The sequence below is a fragment of the Lepidothrix coronata genome, unplaced genomic scaffold (genome assembly GCF_001604755.1).
Source record: "Lepidothrix coronata isolate B3197 unplaced genomic scaffold, Lepidothrix_coronata-1.0 Scaffold29, whole genome shotgun sequence".
NCBI classification, from domain to species: domain Eukaryota; kingdom Metazoa; phylum Chordata; class Aves; order Passeriformes; family Pipridae; genus Lepidothrix; species Lepidothrix coronata.
The window spans coordinates 1,904,733-1,917,622 of NW_016690209.1; the positions used below are offsets into that span (position 1 = coordinate 1,904,733).

The 12,890-nt window shown below is 37.6% G+C and overlaps 1 protein-coding gene across 8 annotated transcripts in view; it reads left to right on the forward strand.

The window, feature by feature from the left end:
• Window positions 1-12,890, forward strand: part of ATP11B (ATPase phospholipid transporting 11B (putative)) — a 65,371-nt gene that overhangs the window by 41,514 nt on the left and 10,967 nt on the right. For 5 of the 8 annotated variants that reach the window (XM_017810535.1, XM_017810536.1, XM_017810527.1 and 2 more), the window contains exons 26-28: window positions 2,475-2,540; window positions 2,835-2,938; window positions 3,589-3,754. In XM_017810535.1, the coding sequence (XP_017666024.1) occupies window positions 2,475-2,540; window positions 2,835-2,938; window positions 3,589-3,754 (336 nt within the window). Of the gene's footprint in view, window positions 1-2,474; window positions 2,541-2,834; window positions 2,939-3,588; window positions 3,755-7,641; window positions 7,728-11,932; window positions 12,056-12,890 lie in introns of all 8 variants that reach the window. The other 3 variants (XM_017810531.1, XM_017810530.1, XM_017810532.1) reach the window with 2 other exon arrangements.

Sequence of the window (12,890 nt, forward strand, 5' to 3'; positions counted from 1 at the left end):
TGCCATTCTTAATATTGGCATGGAGCACTTGCTGATTCTCATGTAGTGCTTGGCAGAGTTGCAGATTATGGCACAAGGTACAGAAATAGCATCATGCTGAATTCACAGTGGTCACCTGGTGACAGGGAGCTCAGGAAGTTTAGTTAAAAATGTAGTGATCTACAGACAGTAGACAGAGTTGTCTTGAGAACTAAAATCAGAAAGCTGGTGGTTCTGAGCATCCCTGCAGAGAGAGGAGCAGTGGAGTGGTGCAGCTGGAGCACCTATTCCATTTGAGGTGTTTGATAAGAACATTAAAATAGTTGTGCTGAGACTAAAATGTCTCTTCCAGCTGAGGTATGAGTGTGTCATCTCTTGCCATTTGTTACAAGCTGTGCGATTTGAAATTCTTGTGAATTGGTAAAGGTCCTTCAGAACTCTGCTAACGAGGTAATTTTAGACTATGAATCAGTGTGTCTTGGTTGCATCCATCTTAACTTGTCAAAGCACCTCACTTCAGAATTGCTTAGTAAATGTCCACAAGGCAGGAACAGACTTCCTCCATTGTATTTACTAACAACTGTTTAGTTTGGGGAATTGACAGATGCCCTTTGGCTTCTCATGTGATATGACTTCAGATAAATTCTGAGACTGTGGGTTTTTTGTTACTGTGCCTTCTGTGTTTGCTAAAAGGTGGTTATTGGAACTGGTAGAGCTGTGTGTTGCAGTAAGATATCTGCAGTGCTTAAAGTTTCTTGCAAATTTAACGTGTGAGTGAAAAAGCCAAAATTAAGGGCAAGAGAACCTAGTGTGCTGCTAGAGTAAGAAGTCCTCAAGAAGTGGTCACCTGTGCAAATCTGTGATACAGGGTAGTGTTAGTGCAAGGCCTCACATTTCTGTTCCAGGTTCGTGGTTTGGAGCACAGCAGAATAGAGGAGACTGTAAATAATTTGTTAATCCTGGTGTTTGTTAGGCTTACCTCAACCCATTGTGCAACTACTTGATCTTTTAGTTCTTTTTTCTCCCCCCTTTTTCATGCTGTGCATGTCGTCAGATATTGAAACCTAACAGGCAAATGGTAAGAGTTTAGAAGAGGAGGAGATACAATATTTTGTATCTGTTACTTCATAGGATTAAAGGATGCAGCATCCGCAATGTAAACGTGTTCAAAAATAAAATGGTGGCAAGAACCCGTTTGTGTTTTGTGTTCTAACTCTGTGACCATTGAGAGCAGTGTTAGCAAAGACACTTTCTTTCACAGGTCACTCAGGAGCAGTTTAATTTCACTTTTAAGGTTACTATTGCAGCAGTTAACAACCAGCACGTCATGACAAGTAAATCGAAGGCTTCAGAAGACGTGTTGTAACAGAGATCTTTAAAATTATCAGTAAATCCAGACTCATGGCTGCCTCAATTTTGTACTTAGTGTATAGACAAGAAAAGCAGTTGTGAGATCTGTCATCAGGCTGTTGGGATTTTTCTGTCAGAGCTCTGTAACAAGAACTACAACTGTGTGAATCCCAGTTCCGTGCCTCTGTGCCGTACTGACACATCAACTGTAGGATGACTCTGCCTGTCTGCATGTGGTACCTTCCTCCTTGCTTGCTTAATCTGCTACCAGGAAATACAAAGTTGAGGATTTGGTCGTTGTTCAGTTTGTCAGTGGCAAAAATAGCTGCAAAATAGCAACATTTTCTGTTTCAGCACCCAGCCTGCTTCCAGGAGCAGAGCAGTTGGACCTGTTGTAGAGTGGCAGCTCTGTGTGAGCAGCATGTGTGTAGATAGATACAACCTCAGCATCCCTGCTTGGTTGTCAGAGCTGAGATTTTATTGTTGTAGACCTTGTTCAGAGTTTTGATAGTTTAATTTTCATGCACAGGAGAATACAAAAGTGACAGATTAAGTGTTTTAGAATGTAAGCTTATTTTTGGGTTTATTAGCCTTGAAACAAAGTGTCTTTTCCTTACAATTTTCTTTGTAAAATGCAATGGCACCATTATTTTTGAATTGTAAAATTGTGCTTGGGGTAAAAAGTGAACCTTCAGGTGATGCTGCATGTTGGAAATTATCTGAAAATGTTTAAACTCAAAAGTGTTTTGCACTTACGTGAAAATGAATACCTTCCACCCAGTATTTCCTTTCTATTGGATGCTTATCAAAACTGATCAAATTGATATCTTCATCTTCCTATCATTTCATATTACTGTTTTGAACTTTTTTCATATTTCATGTAGCCTTTGTGGTGATTTATTTTGAACCAATAAGAAAGATGACTTCTGGGTTGTTAATTTTGCTCTTATCATAAGCTGTATTATTTTCCTAGTAGTTTGTGTTGTATCCTCCTTGCTTTTTCATGATGATTACTTGTCACAAGCTTATGTCCACAGACTAATTTCTTTAGTGTAGTTGACTTGAGAAGAATCTTAACTTACTTACTGTGAATGCTCTTAATTGATTTTTTTATCTTCCATGATTTTTCCTTGCCCTTTTCTTAGATGTTTGGAAACTGGACATTTGGTACCTTGGTCTTCACCGTTATGGTTATAACTGTCACAATGAAGGTATGATATTGCACAGACTACTCTCTGTGTTTGGAAATATAGGCAAATATGTAATAAAGCAATAATTTAAAATTGATTCAAAAGTTATACAGAAGTAATTGATTCTTGGGGGTTCCAGATAAGTGACTTTTACATTTAGTTTCGATGGTGGTTGAAATGTTTCTCTAGTTTTTGTGTGTCACAACAATGTTTAGTGTTTGGGCTGGAAGTTCATAAGTATGTTCAGACTGGTATTTATAATTTTCTGTGAAGATGGTGAAAAAAGGAAGCTCACTGACATTATCTCTGTTTCAGATGGCACTAGAAACTCACTTCTGGACATGGATAAACCATTTTGTTACTTGGGGATCCATTGTATTTTATTTCATATTCTCCTTGTTTTATGGGGGAATTATCTGGTGAGTGATTCTTTTTTTCCCCCTTTCTGTAGCACATAAGATCAATGAAACTATGAAAAAACACTGTAGGATTATCTTGTACCATCATGCTCTGAATTTTATGACAGGTTTTTAAAAAAAAAAAAAAATTAAACCTAGAGCAGCCACTTTCTTTTGGTGATCCTTTTAAAAATTTGAGTAATGCTGCTACACTGTCCTATGCTCAAGGACAGACAGGGCTTGTCTCTGTCAGCCTGTGACTATGAAGGCATTTTTGCTCATAAGAAGTAGATAGGTTCCCAGAGGTGCTATGTAATAGGTAAATATTTGCAACAGAAATGAAGATGCTGGGTTTGAATCAGTGAAGGGGGGTATTTTGCTTTGTATTTTTGGGGTCCTGGGGGAATAGGATGATGGTTTATTTCCTGCAACACAATTTAAAACTAAATCAGAACCTTTCCCTCCAAAGTTAAGTACCCTCCCTCCCCAGAGTTTCTTTGCAGGTCAGGTCCAACATGTTGCTGGACTTGTACATGGGCACCATCAGTTGTGACTCTGCATCCTGAGAGACTCAATGCCTGATGTGAAATAGATACACTTGAGACAGCCTGTGCTGTACTTTTGTTTCTAGAAGTTCCTTTTAGTAACTGCCACTTCTTTTAACTTTTCAGGCCATTTTTACATACCCAGGACATGTACTTTGTATTTGTTCAGCTGTTGTCAAGTGGTTCTGCTTGGTTTGCCATAATCCTCATAGTAGTTGCTTGTTTGTTTATTGATGTTGTGAAGAAAGTGCTGTACAGACATCTGCAACCAACAAGTACTGAAAAAGCTCAGGTAATACTATGCTTTTGTATCCAACTTGACCAATAGTTATCCTCTTACACTGCTGTCGTGTTTAATGCATAGAAGTGTTCTCATTTCAGAATACAGTTGTTAATTTAAAATTACAAAAGTGAGGACACCATTTTACAAGGCAGTAATGGTTATGTTTAAATATTTGATAATAAGAACAGAATTATATATGAAGAGGTCACTCAGTCTTTTACATCTCAACTTGCAACTGTATGAGAGGATCATGTTGCACATATTTGTCCTGTGTTAAAGATGGTAACTTATTCTCATTTTTGTCTAGGTATTAGAAGCTGCAACTGTAATTAGTATGGAATAGTTCTTAAAATGTGATGGAAACAATTTTAAAAATTACTTTAGTAGGATTTTTTTAATTAGTATTTCTTAAATCTCGATCCTATTATATGCTATATATTTGATTGTTGATCCTGTAATTAAAGCTAATTACCCATGTGGCAGTTCCACAGGTTCATAGACGAGGTCTAGAGATGTGCTGTGATAATAGAATCTCTCTTTTGCCTGACACGGGCTACAAAGAATCCTTTAAATCATTCTGTTGAAATTAGGCTGTCTTTTAGGTAAATATCTCATCTCTGAGTGTTGTCTTCTTTTTAGTGACAGTTAGGGAGAAGTCATCCTGACCCATTGTCCTCATAGTGACTCTCTCTCTGGTTTCAGTTTCCAGCATCTCATCTTTTTAGACTTTTTCTGCTAAACTGAGAAGCCTTCTGTTCCAGTGTTTTGTTTATTCACAGTTAGGTTTGTGATCAACATTAGTTTGTGATCAGTTAGGTTTGTTCATTTTCACACTAATAGGTAGACTGGACCTGCATCTTTTGTCAAAAAGGTTGTTTTACAGTCTTTTCATGATTCTTGTGTTTCTCTTGTAATCTTCAACATTCTCAACCTCATCTTGATTTTTGGATTTCGCCAGTGGACAGCATATTCCAGCAGACATCAGTGCCAAGTATGGAAATAATGAATCCCCCAGCTGTATTCAGTTTACAGAATAATATACATCAATAACCTGTTGTCTTCTGCATCTTCTACTCATCTGCAAGTGCTGCTGTTGGTTTCTTTCAGGTCGTTGATGAGAGGTCAAACAGCACAGGGCCAAAAAACAGTGACAGTGAATGAAGAACCCAGTTGACAAAGATATTCCATACACAGCTATGGTCTGAAACCTCTCAGCAGCTTTTAGTCCATCTGTGTGCCAGAATGATTTTGTGGTGTCCTAGTTGCTTAATCCAAATTACTGTGAGCTCTGTGCCATGCAGAAGCCCGACTGCATTACATCAGTGCTGTTATCTTTAGCATCTAACCTTGTAATTACTTTGATGTAAGTGCATGTTGATTTACTTAAATTATATTACACTTCTAATTTGTCTGTTTAAAAAAAACCATGTGAGACATTCTCTTACTTTGCCTCAGATCAACATTATCCTGACAAGCCTATTGCTGTCGAAAATATCCCATTATTCCCTTTCCAAAACTGGAATATTAGCTGCTTTTTTCTGTCTCGGAATTTAGTGGCTAAAAGTCAAGGTAAGTAACCACTAGCTTTCAGAAGACTTTTGAGTTAGGCTTGATAAGACTCTGGATTGCACACTATTGCACTTCTTGGATTAAAGGGTCTTGATTTAGGAAAAATGCAATAGGCAATGATACTTACCTGTCTTTTCTTCTTGAAAAACTAGTGGCAATATTTATCAAACACTTCCTTTTCCTTCCTTCCTGTGCATCAGCTGTTGCTGTTTGGCTTTGTATCGGTGTGGTTGTTGAGGTTTCTCATGTTCCTGAAGTGCTTGAGTTAAAACCCAAAAAGCCACGATTTTTCCCTGCCTTTATCCCTATACTTCTTGCTGCATTCTTTCGCCTTCTGAATCAATTCTAAAGAATTTCTAGGTTCAGTTTACTTCCACTGCAGTTGTGTTGTCAAGGACACAGTAGGACTTCTTATTTTTAAAAAGGAATCTTGATGAATGTCTAACATCTTTCCTGTGGCTATATCTTGATTCCTAGCCATGGGGATTTTGCTTTGTGCATCTCCATTAGGTTTGGTTGGTTGGGGGTTTCTTTGTTTGGTTTTTTTCTTACTCCCTTTCTACATTGCATTTGACAGAGTCAGCAGTAGGGTGTATGTTTACCAAAATACTGTCTTTTTTTCTGAAAACTCTTAACTCCTGATGCTGCAATCTGATTTGACCAGAAATTCTTCAGCAGCCATCCACTAGTTTCTCTGTGTGTGTCTGATAGTGAAATCATAGCTAAAAATGTATTTATGACAAGAAAACACCTCTTTGTTCCCTTCTCAAGGTTTAATCTTTTGAGATTTTCCCACTCTGACTTTTAATGTGACAATCAGCTCCATTGAATTTCATTTTCTATTCTTGAAGTGAGAAAGTACAAATAAGTGAAGAGGAGCAGATGATCAACTTAGCATTCTTTCCCTTCTTGACAACATTTGTGCTTCTTCATTATATGTGTTTAAAATTTCTAGTAAATATTTTTATTTCAGTTTCAAAGCAGAGGAAGAGACTCTAACTTTGAGACAGAAAGAGTTTGGAGAATGTCTTTGTCCCAAATGCAAGGGGTGCTGACTAATGCTGATGACTTCTGTGGAAGTCATCAACGAGCAACTAAAAGAGTCATTAAAAGAGTAAATATGAAACTTTTATATTGCTTTCTTAAATGCTGTTTTTCATAGTGAAGATGCATCCTGTGTCTAGCTGAATATTTTTAATTATTTTAAATTGCAGGACTAAATTAGTATATTTTCATATCGGGGGAAAGAAAAAGTTTACAGTTACTACATTTTTATCATGGTGAGATAAATTGTTATTGAACTAGTCACTTGGTTTTAAATTGCAGCTATTTCAGTTATTTGTTTCTGACTGCCATCATTTAAATTCTAAACTCTTCCCAGGAGCACTCTGCAAACACAGGTTCCTCAGCTGAAAATGAAACACTTGCCTCTATTGTTTTAATTTTTCAGATTCCAAGAACATGTTAGTTGTGCATCTTAGCTGAGTTACTGCTCTGAATTCACTGTATCTGTAGGCACCTGCCTTACCCTACTTAATATATAAGGAACCTGATTTTATCTTTTTGTTAGTATAAGGTCATAGCATCAACATTCAGTCTGTCTGATCAGTCAGATGTTACATGTAGCAAAGTTATTAATAACAAAGCGAAGAAATGTAACTGATATGAGAAACACCTGATAAACTTTTAAATGTAGATGTTGTTCTGTCACAGCAACTTATATCTCACCCTTTCATTTTGGGAAATAAACTCATACTTGCCTATCAAATTTTTAATATGCTTATTATAGAGGGATGAATTTTGTTAACTTTACCTTCCCTAATGCACTTAAGGTGAATGTGTTACTTTATTTTATTTTTGCTGTGTTCCAAGGGGCTTTTGCTGACCTAAAGAAAAGCCATCTTGTGTTTGTCTGAGGTCAGTTGCCCTAAAGTAGCTTATGGGCAATTTCTCACTGTAGGTCTGTTACAGAATCATATAGGAGGAAGTGGACAGCAAGGTAAATGTGAATCAAAATATAAATCTTTGGGTAAATATAAATCACAGCACTATTGAGGGAAGAAAGTAATGCAGAATAAAGCACAGATGTAGAAGTGTATAGGCCTTTTTTCTCAGTATTGAAAGCACAAGTACATTAAGATTGGTCCTACCAAACAGTAACTGGCTGTGATTATCCCAGGAGCTGTCTTGAAGGTACCAGGCTTGTGTTCTGTATATGATGTGTATTCCACTTAAATAACAATGTGTTGTCCTGTGTCTTTCTCTTAGAAAATTACTGCTGCTACTTACTGACATGTATGTTCCATCCCTTCTCTGTCCAATTGTAGATGTACTCCAACAGAGTTGCTTTAAGTGACGAGTTCATCGCACTGCAGCCATTGTCCAGGGCAAGGAATCAGCTGAGCAAAATTAGGTAGAGTAGGAGGGACAGTTCCTCATCAACTCTTATGCATGCTGAAGGTGAACTAACCAGTGCTGAGAGAGATGGGAAGAGGCATGAATATTAGTGGGTTGAGAGGGCAATACCTGTAGTGCAGAAACATTCAGTTTGGTTATTTCTTGGCTTTGCTCTGTGTTTTTTGAGCCAAATGCTTCTCCTAAGTAGCATGTGTTGGACGTGCTTTTTCTTTGTAGGAAAAAACATCCCTAGCATGATGCTCAACTTTCAGAATACAGATCTAGCTGTTCGTGCATCCATTGTTAAATACTCATAGTTTCTAGCATGGTTATAATGCTTTTGATTTCTTTATGGTAAAAATTAACAGTGCTTTTTGCATGCTGGATAATTTCAGCTTTATGAGGCCGTGACAGGAAAATCCATGTATTTCAGGCAGCAGTTTCTTGCGAGTTATTTGTCCATTTTAATTTGCTTTTCAGTTGTGTTGAAAGAGCGGAAAATGTTTTAAGCTTGGGTGCTTACATACCCTTGTGCAGCTAAGGCTTTTCGTGTTTGTTTTGTGCAGCTATAAAGTGAGTGTTGTTTGTTTTCAATGTGTGTAGATACATATTCCTAAAGGCATTTGGCTACAAAGTCCCAGAAAATTATTCAAAAAAAGATCAAAGTGTACATGTGTCTGTGTAGGTAAAACGCGATTCTGAAACTCTTCAAATGCACCGACTTCAGCACATGAAATGCTGTCAAATGCTGATTCTCTTTTGTAAGACTTAAGCATTCATATGCATCAGCAACGTCTCAACCTGTTCGCTCCCATCATTATCTACTTCTATATTCCACAGCAAGAATTAAGGCAAAGATCTGATTACTTTTAAATATTTTTTAAGATGACTTTGTTGTTAAAAATGTGCAAATAGGTGCTAGAAGAACCAACCAACCTACATTTTTGGGACTTAATTGCCGTTTATTTAACCAAAAGAGAAGAGTTTTGTATTTCCTCTGAGAGTGCACTACATCTTTACAAGGCAAAACTTGAAATGGCCATTGTGTTTGGCTGTTAGTGGCCCCACTCTGAAACACATCACCTTGGATTTCCAAACACCCAGGGAGGTAGTGGTGGGGTGGTTTAGTTTGGTTTTGTTTTTAATTCAGCACTATTAAAACTGGCAAAGTGCTGTATGTTAGTAAATGATTTAACGTTAGTAAACTTAATAACTGCATTGGAGAATTGCTCTGCAAAAGCCTTTACAAGTTAGCTTTTAAATTTCTTAGTTTATCAGCGTCATCTAAATATGTTACTTTGGACAGATATATTTCCAGTAAGTCTCTGTTTTCTCAGTGAATTATTAATGTGAATTACATGGCGCATCATATCTACACCAAAGGTTTTGTAACAGAAGATTCTGTTAAACTTTCCAAAACTAAACACATCTTAAGGGTTATGCAACTGGATAGTCAAAGAAAAATAAAGCTGTCTAGGAGTGCAGCCCTGTAGTTACTATAAGGCTAAAACCAGGAGAATTCTTGCTAACTTGAGATGATTTTCTTCATATTACACTTAGGGAAGGGGTTGGAAAAAAATGGGATATTTGTTTTGTCTGTGAGTAACAAATGATTATACAAATCCAGTTCTCTTGTATGTCAGAATTTTTACACTTGAGCATCTAATAATACCTGAAATACAAGCACTGAGTGCCTTATACTATGGAACTGAACGTGTAAAGTGCAACAAGAAACAAAAAGGATTTGAGTTTCTCTAGTTCTTTATTCTGTCTTTGGACAAAGTTCAGAAGTAATCCTGTGGATCCTTAGCTAAAATAGTAAAAAAGGAAGATCAGTTAGTAGACAGAAACTGCTCACTTCACTATACTAAATAAAGCCTATTTAGAGTGAAGACCACGGGTTAGTTTCTGTGGTGTCAAGGGCAGCTATTTTCCTGAAGCAGTAGGGCAGAAAAAGCAAGGAAAACTGTAGGAGCAGGAAACAAAACAGCTGCTCAGTGAATATGTGGCTGTGAGCAGCTAATCTGTCACACCTCATTTGTACGTGCCCACCCAGTAATCGCATCCTTTGTGATGCAGAATGCATGTGGGTTGATGAACAGACTTTGGCAGTTTTCTGTTTGTAAATATGTATTAAAATCCTCAAAAGGACCATAACTCCAGGTTAAACCGCATTACGCCTTGTTCTGCCAATGTGCTCACTGTTCTGTTGAGATACAAAAAAAAATCCCTTTATGAATGCAAATTAAAATACAAGTATGATGTTATAATATTTTTTTATGTCTATAGGCTTCACAGTGTGCAAAAAATGTTCAAGTTTGTATTGAATACATTTGTGATGTAGAGTTAGAAGTTTTGAAGGGAGTCTTCTAAGTGTCCATGTGATTCCTGTGAGTCAGAATTGCAGTCTTGTGTGTTAAACTTTTGCCTCTGAACTTTATTATCACTTTTGTAACTTGGGATGAGAAGGAAATGAGGCAGCAGAGCTCAGGTGCAGGTGTTTTCCTCAGCTGCAGTCTGGCTGAGCACTGCTTTCCTCCATAGCTGTCTCTCCTGTTCTTAGAATGTGTGAAATATGTATCTTAGGGGACTTACTGGGCCCCATTGTATCTCATTCCATTTTTTTATTTGTAAATAAAGTTTTGTGTCTGCATGTATGTCTACATGTCTCTTTGCTTTATAAGAACTGTCAGAAATCTTAAGCCACATGTGAGAAGTGTTGCTCGGACAGATGTTTTACTTCTGCTTGCTGATGGGATTAATTGTGTTTATAGAGTTTTTACCTCTGGACAGTGTGTTATGAGCTACAGGGAAATGTCAAACACAAGAAAGGGGTCAATTTACAGAGAAGGCTGTCAGTGCATAATGGTATATCCGGGACTCTGACTGTAGCATGTGCCTCATCACAGCCAAGCCCTGTTCATTCCCCATCTACAGGCCCATGAGTCTGTTGTTGCCTGGTTTTCCCTTCATCTCTGTCCAGATCTGCTCTGTCTCCAGAACTCCAGGCTCCTGGCCCTGGCTTTAAGCCCTTCATTACTTGTTTGTATTTTTAACTCTAGTTCCTGTTTCATAGGATTCTCCTCCTGACAACTTTCAGATCTGACCCAGCCCAACTCTGTTGAGAGCAGACAGGTCTCTGTTCCTTTTACAGCATGTTTTCTGTAAGGAACATGAAATTCCCAAGAGGACTATCCAAGTGTAAGCACACTAGTGAGGTGTACTAGGACAACTTAATATGCTAAAATTTGATCAGGGATAATCTCTTCCTTTACAGGTCTGTACATTTTGTTAGCATACTTTTGTGCTGATCCATTAGCTAATCCATAGAATCTGTCACAGGAGGAGGGAATAAATGAGAAAAAAATGTACCATTTGTATTTGTCTTCGGTCACAAAAGTGCACATATTACTTACCTGAAGATACTTTTGTCTGATGACTTTGAAATAGTGAAATAATTTGGCATTTGTAGGTTTATTTGATTCAAAGAGACAAAGAGTAGAAAAACTAGAGAAGTGTTGAAAACATAAGTGCCAGGCAAGTTGTTAGATGTGAATATTCTTATATTTTAAAATTTTAAAGCTAATTGTTTGGGATTTTTTTTATACAGTATATTAAGGGTTAAGGACAGTGAGCTTTACAGTAGGGAGCAAGTTGTAACTTAGCTGTGGAATAGTAATAATAATTTCATATATTTTCTGAAATGTCCATGTGGCATCAGATGTTGGCAGCAAGACCTGGGCTCGGTAAGATATGCTGCAGTGCTCCTAACTTGGTGTACAGGATTAAATACACTTCCTGTTCCACAAAGTCCCAACTGCATATCTCAGTGTGATTAACTCTGAGTTGAAATGTCCGTCTTGTGGCACGTAAAATAACCTGTAATAAGGCAAACAATCTGAAATGGTCCTTTCTGTTAGAAGGGGGAAAACAAATAAAAGTGCAAAATCTGAAAATTTGAAACAGATTTCAAATTTGTTGGGTTTCCCCCTTTCGTACTCTGTGGTGCACAAAGAGACCAAACACTTGTGATATTTGTGCGCTGACAAACCGCGTTTGATCCACGGATTAACGTGAGGAAATTGCCTCTTTACCTTGTAAACATGCCTTGTTCTCTCGAGAGCAGATCTGGGAAATGCAAGTTCATATGCCAATGGTAACTGTTTTAAAGCAATGCCAGCGTGGTGCTTCATAAGATTTGTTGCTTTTCTGTCCTTCTAGATGGAAGAAGATAAGGGTTCAGTCAGCTCAGCAGGTGACTTTGCTGAAGGCAGGCACAGAGGGGAGGACAATAGGCAACTGCTAGAGCCATCTAGCCTGCCCGACAGTCCTTACGTTCACTAGGTAGTACTCCCACTCTACCCTAATGTGTGTGTATATATATTTACATATCTCATATACAGACAGTCATGGAGCCATTCCAAAATACCCATATTTTTGACATCCATAAGAAAATTTGCATCATAGTATGATTTTTTTTTTATTTTATCAAGCCGAATCATTCTGCACTTCAGTTGCTTTTTGATTTATTACATCAAACAGACCATTATCATATAAAGTATTATGTTTATTGAGATCCCGGATCTTACCTTATGAAAATACTTTATTTGCAGCCCAGTTATTAATAATATCTTGTATTTCTCTATACTCTTTTTTTTTTTTTTTTAAAGCATTGTCTCTCCTGCCTTGTGTTTCCAAAGGGTGTGTATTAGGTTTTCAGAGAACATTACTGCTTTGCCATGCCAAGTTTTACTGTGGTATAAAACTATGGTCATAATTGTCCTCCACAGGGAGAAAAGTGAGAAGAGGGATTCGTGTGTATCTTCCTTCCAGGTAGTGGATATAAATATAAAAATCTGTGTTCACCAGGCAGGAGCTCACCCAGTGTTACTTTACACTGAACTCTGAAGCTGATGAAACAGAATTGCTATTTCCAGGCTTATGTAAGGTCACATATGCTGTTGTTGGGGTTTTTTTAAAGTTATATTAATGGTTCCATAAATCGTAGTTCAAGCATGGTCCTAGTTTTCTGTGTCTAACTAGTGAAGAATAAAGGAAGCAGCAGCCCTCCAAAATCAGAGCTGAGGCTTCACTCTTTAGAAACAAGTTTGGGTTACTCTTGGTTCTTCTTTCTCACAGTCTTTGAACAATATGTAGGACTGCTAGCTCTCAGCAGATT